Raw genomic sequence first — 12,868 nt, forward strand, 5'->3', positions numbered from 1 at the left:
ACAGAGGCAGAGACCCCAGTTGACAGGCTCTGGAATTAGACTGCTGGGGCAAATGACTTAACTTCTCTGAGCCTCAGTTTCCTCATCCATAAAATGGGGATAATAACAGTACCACCCGTAGAGGACCTGAGTGAGGACAGAATAAGATAACACACAGAAAACACTGCAGAGTGCCTGGAAAGCTACGCCAATTACCACCATTTGATACCCATCCTTTTAAGATTTCTCTTTCCATAGGCATTTGGTCGACATTGACTGCCTCGCACAGTTTGACTGGTGACAAGAACCCAAGGCAGCACCTCAGCCCTCAAGGAGCTCCCTGTGTAGAAGAAAGACAACAGAAAAAAGGGAACCATTGGTTTTTAATGATGCCTAAGGACTACTGGCTGTTGTCACCGCATAAGGAAGTGGTTGGAAGCATGAGCTCTGGGCTCAGACCCAACACCACTGCAGCCATTTATTGGCTGGGTTGTCTCAAGCAAGTGAGGCTTATAACATCGCTCAGGACCTCAGGTCCCCCTTGCGTAAAAACAGGCCGGCCTACATCGTGGGGTTGTTGGGAGGGTTAAATGCAAAGCGCTGGTACACAGCAAGAGACAGATAGCGTCCCTGCCTGTTTCGACATTAACTTTTTAGGACTGGCCTTCTCTCTAATTGTTTCACATTGAGAGGCTTCTCTTCCCAGCCAAACTCCAATTTCTACAGGGCTCACTCCAGGCCTGTCCCCAACCAGGGGCAAGGAGAATTATCTCTGGGCCCCTTTCTCCAGATGGGAGACAAGAGCAACTAACTGAGAGGCTTCTATAGTAGAAACGCATCACAGAAACCGATGAAGATCTGTTACCGCAAATTGCGGGTTCGAGCTGCCTGTGGCAAAGCCAATACTGAGACAAGAGGAGGTAAGCAGTAAGAAGGCTTTATAGAATACCGGTATTCAAGAGACAGAGAGGGTTAAATTTCTCCCAAGTTCTGTCTGCCCTAAAGGGTTGATGGGAGGGTTTTATATGGGAAAGATCAGGGTTACCTAATGTTTTGAGCACCTAGTCCACAAATGGTCTTATACATCACAAAACAACCACAAAACCTCTTTATTAAACTAAAGGTGAACATGCCGGGCATCTGGACTCTAATCAGTATATTTATAACAGGCTGAAAAGCTTTCATAAGAATCTCTCAGCTAGTGGAGCTGTTTTGCCAAGTCCACTGTGGCTGAGATAGGGACCAAGAAAGAAAACCTTCCCGTCAGTTTGCAGGCTGAAGGCCATTTCTCAAGAGAACAAAGAAAGAAGAAGAAAGACCAAGGCCACAGGAGCTGAGATAGCTCCGCACCCCTTTGGAAGAGACTGGTGCAGCTGGTGCAATTTAAAAAAAAGTTTAGAGATTATGTAGAGCATCATTATGGCGTTAGTCATGTCAAGTTCTCAATCACCTATTTTGAATAGGGAAAAACAGGTTGTAAGGTATTAGGGCGTTCGTTATGTTTAAGAGTGGAACTGGCTGCTCAGCTATATTTTGAACAGAGCCTGCACCATTTTCCAAGGACTAGAGATTAATCACAGTTTATACAGCTATACTAAAACAAATGAGAGAATATATTCTCCCTAATATTAAAACGCTAAAGAAAATGCATTTTCGCTACTTCAGATCTACACAGCAGCGTTATTCAGAATGGCCTCACACTGGGGACAGCTCAATTGTCCACCAACATTAAAATGGAGTGATAAATAGCATCCATCCAATGGAATACTACCCAGCAATGACCATTACAAACAAGAGACAGTCCATGGGAATGGCGACGACTAAGACCTGTCCCCCTTCCTTGCCCTGCAGTGAATCACTTGTCCTCTTTCCTTGCCTTGTGTAGCCAACCTCAGCATGCTGACATCCCTCCTGTTTTGTCTCCCCAGACCTTGATAAGCTGCTGACTGAATGAAGCACTCTCTCTAGGGAGGACTTTGGGAGGACGGGGTGGAGAAGGAGATTAAACTGCTGGTCAGCTCACAAATCAGACAAACTTGAGCATGGTCCAATCTCCAGTCCTGGCCGGCAGAGGGACCAGGAATAACTGAGGTGACCTCTCTGAGTCTCAGTTTCTTCCTCTGGCAACTGGGAATAGCATTCCATTATCTCACAGGGTTGCTGTAAAAAGTAAAGGCAATGCACAAGGCAGGAGGTATTCAATGAATGTAGTTTTCCTTGCCCTAAGGCAGTGGTCCTTAAACATTAGCAGGTCTGAGATGAGGTCTAAGAATTTGCATTTCTAACAAGTTTCCCTGTGTCTGGCAGTTTGTCTTACTGTGGTGGCTTCCCTGTTGCTGTGTTGCTGGAGGCTATGCCACCGATATTTCAAATACCAGCAGGGTCAGGTTTCAGCTGAGCTTCCAGACTAAAACAGACTAGGAAGAAGGACCCAGCGGTCTACCTCTGAAAAGAATTAGCCAGTGAAAACCTTATGAATATCAGCAGAACATTGTCTAATATAGTGCTAGAAGATGAGCCCCCCAGGTTGGAAGGCACTCAAAATACGGCTGGGAAAGAGCTGCCACCTCAAAGCAGAGTTGACCTTAATGACATGGATGGAGTCAAGCTTTTAGGACCTTCGTTTGTTGATGTGTCATGACTTAAAATGAGAAGGAACATCTGGAAACATCCATTAATAATCAGAATGTGGAATGTATGAAATACAAATCTAGGAAAACTGGAAATCGTCAAAATTAAATGGAACACAATAAACATTGATATCCTTGGCGTTAGTGGGCTGAAAGGGACTGGTATTGGCAATTTTGAATCGGACAAGCATATGATGAAGACTAAAGACCACAGCCTTCAGTATGATCTACACTTTAACATAAAGAAAACGAAAATCCTCACAACAGGACCAATAAACAACCTCATGATAAAGACAGAAGTTGTCAAGGATTTCATTTTTTTTGGATCTACAATTAACACCCACTGAAGCAGTAGTTAAGAAATTAAAAGACACATTGCATTGGGTAAATCAACTACAAAAGACCTCTTTAAAGTGTTGAAAAGCAAAGATGTCATCTTGAACACTAAAGTGCATCTGACCCAAGCCGTGGTGATTGTAATTGTCTCTTATGCATGCAAAAGCCAGACGATGAGTAATGAAAACTGATGAAGAATTCGTACCTTTAAATTGTGCTGCTGGCAAAGAATACTGAATAAGCCACTGGTATTTCAAATAACAGCAGGGTCACCCATGGCAGACAGGTTTCAGCAGAGCTTCTAAACTAAAGGAAGAAAGGCCTGGTGATCTACTGAAAATTAGCCAATGAAAACCCTATGGATCACAACAGAATATTGTCTGATATAGTGCTGGAAGATGAGCGCCTCACCAGTCAGAACAACAGACTCACGCGTACCAATGATCGAGAACAGAGGCAGGACTGGGCAACCTTTCGTTCTGTTGTACACATGGGGTAGTCATGAGCCAAAGCTGACTTGAGTTGAACTAACAACAACAATGGTATCTCATGGTGGTTTTCATTTGCATTTTTTTTTAACAATGTTAAACATCTTTGCATGTACTTATTTTTTATCTGTGTATCTTCTTTGATAAAAGTATTCAAATCTTTTGCCCTTTTTTTAAACTGAAATTTTGTTTTCTTACTAAGTTTTTAGAGTTCTTACATATTCTGGATACAAGTCCTTTGTCAGTTACGTGATTTGCAAATATTTTCTCCTGGTCTGTAGCTTGTCATTTCATTTTCTTAATAGTATATTTCAATGAACAGAAGTTGTTCTTTTTTGTTTTTTTAAACATGCTGGGAAAAGTTTAATTATACATTGAAAAAAAATTTTTTTTGCCAATGATATTTTTAATGAATCTTAAATTAGAAAGCCAGTTACATTTTTTTTTAATTTATTGTGCTTTAAGTGAAAGTTCACAAATAAAGTCAGACTCTCATACAAAAACTTACACATAACTTGCTATGTACTCCTAGCTGCTCTCCCCCTAATGAGACAGTACACTCCTTCTCTCCACCGTGTATTCCCCATGCCCATTCAACCAGCTCCTGTCCCCCTCTGCCTTCTCATCTCCCCTCCAGACAGGAGTTGCCCACAGAGGACCAGTTACATTTTTAATGCTTCCTTTAGTTTTAACAACCCGAAATGCAGAGCTGTTAATTTGTGTGTGTGTGTGTGTGTGTGTGTGTGTGTGCTCAAAGTGAAAGTCTATAAATCAAGTGAGTCTCTCATACAAAAACCTATACACATCTTACTATGTACCCCTAGCTGCTCTCCTCCCAATGTGACAGCACACTCCTCCTCTCCACCCTGTATTCCCTGTGACCATTCAGCCAGCTCCTGTCCCCCTCTGCCCTTTCATCTCCCCTCTAGGCAGGAGCTGCCCACATAGTCTCATGTGTTACCTTGAGCCAAGAAGCTCACTCCTCACCAGTATCATTGCCTGTCTTATAGTCCACTGCAATCCCTGCCTGAAGAGTTGGCTCTGGGAATGCTTCCAGTCTTGGGCTAACAGAGAGTTCGGGGGCCATGACCTCTGGGGTTCCTCCAGTCTCAGTCAGACCATTAAGTCTGGTCTTCTTATGAGAATTTGAGGACTGCATCTCCATCAGGCGTTTCTCCGTTGTGTTCCCTGTCAGGGCATTGATCAGTGGTAGCTGGGCACCATCTAGTTCTTCCAGTCTCAGGCTGATAGAGTCTCTGGTTTATGTGGCCCTTAGAAGTTGTTCTTTTTGATGAAGTCCAATTTATCAGTATTTTCTTTTATGAATCATGCTTCAGGTGTTGAATCTAAGAAATCTTCATCTAATCCAAGGTCACAGAAATTTTCTCCTGTTTCTTTTTTCCTAATGTTTTATAATTTGAGTTTACATATAGATCTTTGATTCATTTTGTATATAGTTTAAGGTATGAATCAAAGTTGATTTCTTTTTGCATTGCATGTGGATGTCCAATTGTTCCAGGACCATTTATTTAAGGTATTGTCTTTTCTTCACTGAATTGCCTTTGCACTTTTGTTGGAAATTGATTGAACCTGTATGTGTGTAGGTCTGTTTCTGTACTCTCTATTTTGTTCCATTGATCCATCTGACTACCTTGACACCAATACCACACTATCTTGAATACAGTATTTTTTAATAAGTCTTAAAGTTAGGCAGTGTAAGTCCTCCAACTTTGTTCTCCATTTTAAAAGTAGGTTTTGGGCATTGTAGGTACTTTGAATTCTGATATGGATTTTAGGATTGTCTTCTCAATTTCTACAAAGAAGCCTGCTGAGATTTTTACTGAAATTTTGTTATATCTACAGATTAATTTGGGGACAATTGACATCTTAACAATATCAAGTCTTCTCATCTATGAACTCTCCATTTATTAGTCTTCAATTTCTTTCAGCAACATTTTGTAGTTTTCAGCGTACAGATCTTGTACATTTTTGTCATTTATTCCTAAGTATTTCATATTTTTGATGCTGTTGTAAATGGTATTGTTTTCATTTTTATTTCCAATTCTTTGTTGCTATTATATAGAAAGGCCATTGATTTTTATATATTGATCTTGTATCCTGCAACCTTGCTTAACTCATTTATTAGCTCAGTAGTTTTTGGTAGATTCCATTGAATTTCTACATAAAGAATCAAATTATCTGTGAATAAGAGTTTTTACTTCTTTCTTTCCAATCTGGATTTTTTTTTTTTTTTTTCGTATTGCACTGGCTAGAATCTTCAGTACAATAAATAGCGGTAGTGAGAGAAGACATTCTTGCCTTGTTTCTGATCTTAGGAGGAAAGCAGAAACAGGGTAAGTTGCCATGGAGGGGCAACAGCCTGGGGCAACGATGGGTATAGCCAGTAAGGAAATGAGAGCAGAAGCCTGAGAGAATTTAGGGGGACACCTAAAGCAGTAGCTCTAAAACTATGGTGCATAGCTTACCCTCACTGTGACCCTGCTCCTGATCACATTGCTTGTGAATCCCTTCCCCCACGGTCACCACCTGGGCTAGAGAGTTGTATTTAGGCTCTAGCCACAGTTGAATCATGAACTCCAGGCTCTCTTCCTCCTAGAAGCCCCCTCTGTGAGTAGAGAAATGGTTGTCATAGCTCAAAGCTGATTCCCAGGCTCCTATTCTTATTGGGGAAGAGGAAGATGAACAAACAAACCCAGGAGACCATATCTGGTCCCTGAGCTGAAATCACGCCCCACAATTCCTCATCTCGTGGGGATTTTATAGGGTCCAGGGGCCTGAAAATGACATAAAATGTTCGATTTGCATCTAAGGAGGCCACATGTGGGAGCATCAGGGCCTGAAGGCAACTAGACAGCACGTACCCTGCAGAAGTCACCTGAAGCCTATTTTGTAAAAGTTCTGGGTGGCCCAAGGCAATGGACCGTGGTGCTCCCTGATGGGTCCAGCCCTCTCCTCCTTGGGTAGCCCGGTGAGCATGTGACTTTCCATCTAGGTCCCACATCTGGTGGGGCAAGAAGACAGATCCCAAGTGTCACTCCGCAGACAGTGAAGGCCACCCTCTCAAGGCCCTGCCCAGACGGCCAGTGGGCCCTCGTCCTTTCTTCTGCCCAACTTTCTGGCTGTTATCAGTTCACTCCAGACACCTTTTACAGCCCAGAGGACACCAGGACATTAAGCCTCTGTGACTCAGTTTACCCATGGGTAAAATGGAGATAATAACACGTGCACACAGTCTTGTAAGCTGGATTAAGGCAATTGGCGTTTAGGCCCTGACTCAGAGGAGGAAGTTTCATAAACATGTGGACCTCATTTCCTGAGCCCATGAGGAAAGGTAAGAAAAGCAGATGCAGAGAGAAGGCAGAGTCACTTGGCTGCTAGTGGAGGAGAAATGTGGAAAGAAACTATTAAGAATAGGGAAGAAACTAAGAAAAGAAGAGGGGAAGTTTGTCTCTGCTTGCTTCAGCCTCCAGAAAGCTGATGCCACTTCCTCTGATGAAATCATGCCCTTCTCCCCACTCCCTACAGTTCACTCAACAAGCCAATGCCAACTTCATCCTAGAGAAGGAGTTGGGCAAAGCCTCTTACAGGATGAGCCCTGTGGGTTACTAAAGCCCCCAGTCCCCATGTCTCACCATCACCGACCTGTCCACAGCTGTCACAGTTGAGACAACGTGTTGGTCCATCTTCAGCCCACAGAGCTGTGTCACCGGGTAAGTCATTAAATGTTCTGAGCCTTCATTTCCTCCTCTGTCCAAGGAAGGCTTTGGATTAGCCAGGAAGTCTCAGACTCAGCTGTGGACAGAATCATCTAAGGAATTTATGAAAATACAGGCTCCTAAGGCCCACCCCCTAGAGCTTCTGCCCTCAGAAGTCAAGGCCCAGAGGTTCTATGGCACCAGCAGGCCGAAGCATCTGAAAGGAGTGGGAGGTACTGTGGATTCAGAGAGACTGGAGGTTGAGGCTTGGCTCTAGTCCCGCCTGGGGGCCCCCGCAGGAGAATGAGAGGGGGTAGAGCAAGCTGGGTGGAACTGGTGCGGCAAGAGTTGGGGCTGAGGGCACTGACCATCAGTTTCTTCCCCTCTTGTTTTCTCTAAGGGCAGAATCAGGGGCCCACTGGCAGACTCATGCTGCCTTTCTCTCACTGAGAAAGTCTGCACTGGGCCTCCTCCTGTGAGAGAGACAGACAGACTGACTCCAAAGGAGACATTAAGGAAGCCATCAGAGGCTGGAGAATGAAGGTGGGTGATCAGAGACCCCAGCCAGTCAAGGCCAGGGCCACTCCCCTCAGCCTGAGGTGGAGGCTGGAGGACCTATGAACATAACTCTCTTGCCATTGGTGCCAAGAGAAGCTCTTTTGCAATACAGTATAGGAAAAGAAGAAACCAGACTGTTGAAGGAAGTGCTGGTCATCTTGGGATGGGTGGGTTTAGGGAAGGTTCTCACACTTCCGTATAACAGAGTCCCCTCCAGAAGTGAGAAGGAGCCTGATCCTCGGTCTCCCACATTCTCCTGGGGGCTTTATCCCCAGTCCTGTGAGTCCCCCAGGTATTCCCTCTCAGAGCTCCTCTCTTGCCTCCACAACTCTGCTTGTCTTCTCATCATCCCCTGGAAGATACTGAGGTGATGAGTGTGCCCCTGCTACTGCTGGTGCTGCTGCCAGCACTTGCACAGGCAGGTGAGTAGCCAGGAGATCCCTGGTGGCGGCTCTGCCAGGGGCAATGGGAGAAGTCCCCTGGGAGAGGCTATGGCTGGGCATCTAGGTGATGGGTCTGCTGAAAGAGCCAGCCAGGCCTCCACCCCCAAAAAAGGATGATCCCAGGCTACCTCATCCTACTCACAGTGGTAGATCTACCCCAACCCCTCACCTTCCTCCTCCCCCAAACCTGGAGAGGAGACACCCAGGCCAGAGGACCATCTGTCACACTATTTCCTGTGAGAGAAGGTGCCAGACCATCCGGGGTTATCCTGTTTGTCTCCCATGGTGGCTTCAAAGTCTCTCCCCCTCTCTCCCTCCCTCCTTTAGATAACTATGGCTTTGGGGTTGAGCAGCCAGCACACCTCTCAGCCCCCAAAGGTGACACCATCCACATCCCCTTCAGCTTCTATCACCACTGGGAGTCAATCGACGTGAGTATATCCTGGAGGCGGGGTCACTTCCATGGGAAGTTCTTCTACAACATGACCCCACTTTTCATCCATGAGGATTACAAGGACCGGCTCTCACTGAACTGGACAAAGGGTCAGACTAAAGGCTACCTCAGGATCTCGGACCTGCGGAGTGAGGACGAGAATGAGTACTTCTGTCGAATCCGAATAAACACACAGAGGCATGGTGTACAGCAGTGGCAGTCCATCTACGGGACCACACTCACCATCATTAGTGGTGAGTCCAGCTGCCCTGAGAAGCCACTGTGTCCACCCACCTGAGGCTTTGAAGGCCACTGGTGTCCTCAACTCCTAGGCTTCACCCCAGGCCCCACTCCTTCTGAACTTTCTCTCAAATTCCTCTGCCCCCATCCAGCCCTCTGCCAACTTTACCCTTTTCTTCACTTTCATTTTCCCCAAACCTGAGCTGCCTTCCCTGCCCATCTTCCTCACTGCCACCACCCCAGGCCTCAGCACCTGCCAGGCCCCCTTCTTCAGACTGGGACTCCAGCCTGCCTCCCTCTGCCCTAGCCCCCATGTCCTTTAGGTTGAGTTCACCTTTTCAGGATGTGGCTCGATTCATTAGGCCTAATTTTTAAGTTCTTTTGTAGAATAGCACCCATTTCTGATCTGTCCATTCTGTTTCACAGATCTGTCTTTTCTTATATCAGTACCACACTGTTTTAATAATTGTAACTTTATCATGTGCTTCAATGGCTGATAAGACTATTTCCATCTCAACCATAGTACTCCTTCATCAAAAACTTTATTATTGCTGTCTGCCTATTCTTTCGCGTGTACTCTCTAATAAGTTTTAAAAAAATTAGAATTGCATTAAACCTTTAAAGCAATTGATAGAAACTGAGATCAGCATAATATATAACCTTCTCTTCCAGGAACAGGTCTCATTTTACATCCCTCAGTAAGACTTGCCAGTGTTCTTATAAAGATCATGTAAATGTCTCATGAGTTTTTGTTTGTTTGTTTGGTAATCAGTGTGCAAGGTTATGTTTTGTTGTAAAAGTCACGTATAAATTCTGGCCAAAATATGGGTTATATACACATGTTAACCTCTACTCCTTCCCAAAATCTACTAAAATGACAGTGAAGGGAATTTTTTAAGGCAAAACCCAGTTGCCGTCAAGTTGATTTTGACTCACAGCAACCCTATAGAACAGAGTAGAACTGCCCCATAGGGTTTCCTAAGCTGTAATCTTTATGAAGGCAGGCTCCCACGTCTTTCTTCCAAGTAGCTGGTGGGTTCGAACTGCAGCCAAGTGCTTAACCACTGCCCCACCAGGACTCCTGATTGCATTGGGCAAATCTCCTGCAAAAGAACTCTTTAAAGTGTTGAAAAGCAAAGGAGACACTTTCAGGACTAAGATGTGTCTGACCCCAGCCAGGGTATTTTCAGTCACCTCATATGCATGCAAAAGCTGGACAATGAATAAGGAAGACCAAAGAAGAATTGATGCATTTGTACTATGGTGTTGGCAAAGAATATTGAACATACCATGGAGTGCCAGAAGAATGAACAAGTCTATCTTGGAAAAATTATACCCAGAATGCTCCCTAGAAGCAAGTATGGCAAGAATTTCTCTCATTTAGTTTGGGCATGATATCAGGAGGGACCAATCCCTGGAGAAAGACACCATGCTTGTTAAAGTAGAGGTTCAGTGAAAAAGACAAAGACCCTCGATGAGAGGGATTGACATAGTGGCTGCAACAACGAGCCCAAACAGCAAAGATTGTGAGGCTAGCACAAGACTGGCAACATTTCATTCTGCTATACATAAGGTCGCTATGAATCAGAACTGACTCAATGGCACCTAACAACAACAACAACGACAAACAGGGAAGGCCTCTGGATATTAGTCAGAGCCTCTGAAGGAAACAACCACTCAAACAGGTAATTGAGGAGAGTTTTGAGTGGGCGTAGTTTAGAGAAAGCAATCAAAGATGGTGAGACACCCTGGGCCTAGCGGCAGGCCTGAAGGAACAAGGGAAGGGAATCATTACTAGAACCCTGAGGGAACTGTAGCGACAGAAGAGGGTACCCACCAGCAAGGGGCAGTGGCCCGTAGAGAGGCATACCCAACCTGCCTATCAGGAAGGCAGCCAAGGAATGAATATGGTCACCTGCTCTCCCCTTGCCCTCCTCCTTTGGGGCCTCCCATTGTCTGAACCAGAAACCAGACAGCAAAAGAGATCATGGGTGCCATCCACCAATGCCAGAAATCTCTTCCATCTGATTTCTTCCAAGGCACAGAGAGAAATCAGGCAAAGGGCTCAGTAGGAATGTCTTCAAGAAGATGAAGTAACAGAACACCTGATATATCTGACGATGAAAGAATGAAAAGTACACAGATAACAAAGCAAATTAAAAAATAATAATGATTAGTTTTAGTTTCAGTGAAAATCAGAAGTCCTACAGAAAAGGAAGTGTAGTCATAGACTCTACTTCCTGTGGCTGAGGCTAGCTCATAACTCAGCTGAGAATTACTATTTAATCAAATAATGTAAACACCAAACATTGGTCCAAATCAAAATTATGGTGTACAGTTGAAATAATTCTATATAAATTATGATAGAACTATATAGGGGAAAAGGAGAAGATGGAAGTGTAAGGGTTCTAAAACCTCAATTTCAATAGTAGGAAGTGAATATTTTTTTTTTTTTAAAGCAGCAAAATCAAGTAACAACAGTATAAGCATGTTTTTGAGAAATATAAGGTGTTGAATAACTTTTAAGAGTTAAAACAATGGTAGAGCTTTATTAATTGATCGTATTATTTGCAAATTGGACAAGACACAGTATGAGACTGGGTGTTATACCTGAGATGAGACAGTATGGAGTTTTTATAGTCCAAGGAACAAAAAAAAATGTCAGGGAAGTCTAAGTGGTTTTGGCGAGTCTTTTGGATGTTTATCAAGCTGTCCCTTGAAATCCTTTCTTCTTTAAAATTTTATTTGGCTAAGACAACACAGGTCTCCAAAGGTCAGCGCCTGCTGAGCAGGATCCCAGATAGCCAGGTGTCTGCCTGTCTGGAATGTAGGTGTTAAAGACCAGGAACTGTTAATTATGCATAAATCTACAGAAACAAGCTAATTACTATTTCTAACAGTTAGGTTACTCATTATCTTAAAATTTTGCCCTGGGAAACCAGATAGCAGCCATGCTCTTCTGGCCTTGGCATAAGTGACTCCATCTTGTTTTTAGCTTTCACAACTGCCTCTCCCCCATTTGATCGAGCCTCCACTAGGAGGTGTTTATTGCTCACTCACAATGGACAAACCTTTCTTCTGCAAGGTCTTTTACATCTTGTTGACCATTCTGTCATTTACCTTATTTTAGTGTTGTCACTTTACCTTGCATTTATTTTTGTCACCTTGCCATGCTATTAGGCCTCATCTTTAAGGTGAGTCATTTTAGGGTTTTATTAGGGGAAGGCTGAGGTTAAACATGAGGAACTCCTTGGCCAGCCCGAAGGACATTAACCAATACCTGTATATCAAAGGGCAAAAAGGTACACATAACTTTTTTGTTAAAAAGTATGAGTGATGAACCTCAGTTTATCTGCAGGGCGAGTAGGTTTAGGTACACAACATTCTGTTGAGGTACAGTCGTGCACTGCATAACGTCCATTCGGGAAACGTTCAACTGCATATGTCCATGGTCCCATAAAGTTATAATAGAGTTCAGAAATCCTGATGGAAGAATGGGACGTAACTGATGTAAACAGATGTAGCAAACGCAACAGCTTCCAGCAGGCAACCTGTGTATATCATGTCTCTTGTATACAACACGATTGCACTGCTAGGTGTACAGTACACACATAACTTATAATACATGTCTTTATAGTCGTAATAAACACTTGTGTTACTGGTATATGTACATACTGTACTTTCTACCATTATTTTAAAGTGAATTTTTCCTACTTACAAGAAAGTTTACCATGTAACAGCACATGTTTCGACTTGTAGGCAATGGCATCCAATCTCGTGTATCGTGCATCTCTTGAGTGTTGTAGCGTTATCTCTCTTTTTGATTTTCTTTTGAAAGTATTACCGTGAAGTACATCATGCTTCCCAAACGCAGCAAAACCAGTGCTGGTGACAGCAGCAGCAAGAGGCAGATGAGAAGATGGGTTTGGAAGAGAAAGGAAAGGTTATTAAACAACATGAAGGTAGAAAAGCAGTGAATGCAATTGCTCGCGATTTAGGCATGTCGCACTCAACAATCACGAAGATTCTCAAAAACAAAGAAAAA

General features: G+C 43.8%; 1 protein-coding gene across 4 annotated transcripts in view; it reads left to right on the forward strand.

Moving 5' to 3' along the window:
• The first annotated feature begins 705 nt into the window (after nucleotides 1-705).
• Nucleotides 706-12,868, forward strand: part of PILRA (paired immunoglobin like type 2 receptor alpha) — a 33,366-nt gene continuing 21,203 nt past the window's right edge. The window contains exons 1-5 of one of the 4 annotated variants that reach the window (XM_049903624.1): nucleotides 706-899; nucleotides 6,980-7,164; nucleotides 7,550-7,692; nucleotides 7,983-8,129; nucleotides 8,478-8,837. In XM_049903624.1, the coding sequence (XP_049759581.1) occupies nucleotides 8,078-8,129; nucleotides 8,478-8,837 (412 nt within the window). In that variant the 5' untranslated portion in view covers nucleotides 706-899; nucleotides 6,980-7,164; nucleotides 7,550-7,692; nucleotides 7,983-8,077. The remainder of the gene's footprint in view (nucleotides 900-6,979; nucleotides 7,165-7,549; nucleotides 7,693-7,982; nucleotides 8,130-8,477; nucleotides 8,838-12,868) is intronic. The other 3 variants (XM_049903623.1, XR_007519609.1, XM_049903622.1) reach the window with 3 other exon arrangements.

This window comes from Elephas maximus, chromosome 12 (assembly GCF_024166365.1).
Source record: "Elephas maximus indicus isolate mEleMax1 chromosome 12, mEleMax1 primary haplotype, whole genome shotgun sequence".
In the NCBI taxonomy this organism is placed as follows: domain Eukaryota; kingdom Metazoa; phylum Chordata; class Mammalia; order Proboscidea; family Elephantidae; genus Elephas; species Elephas maximus.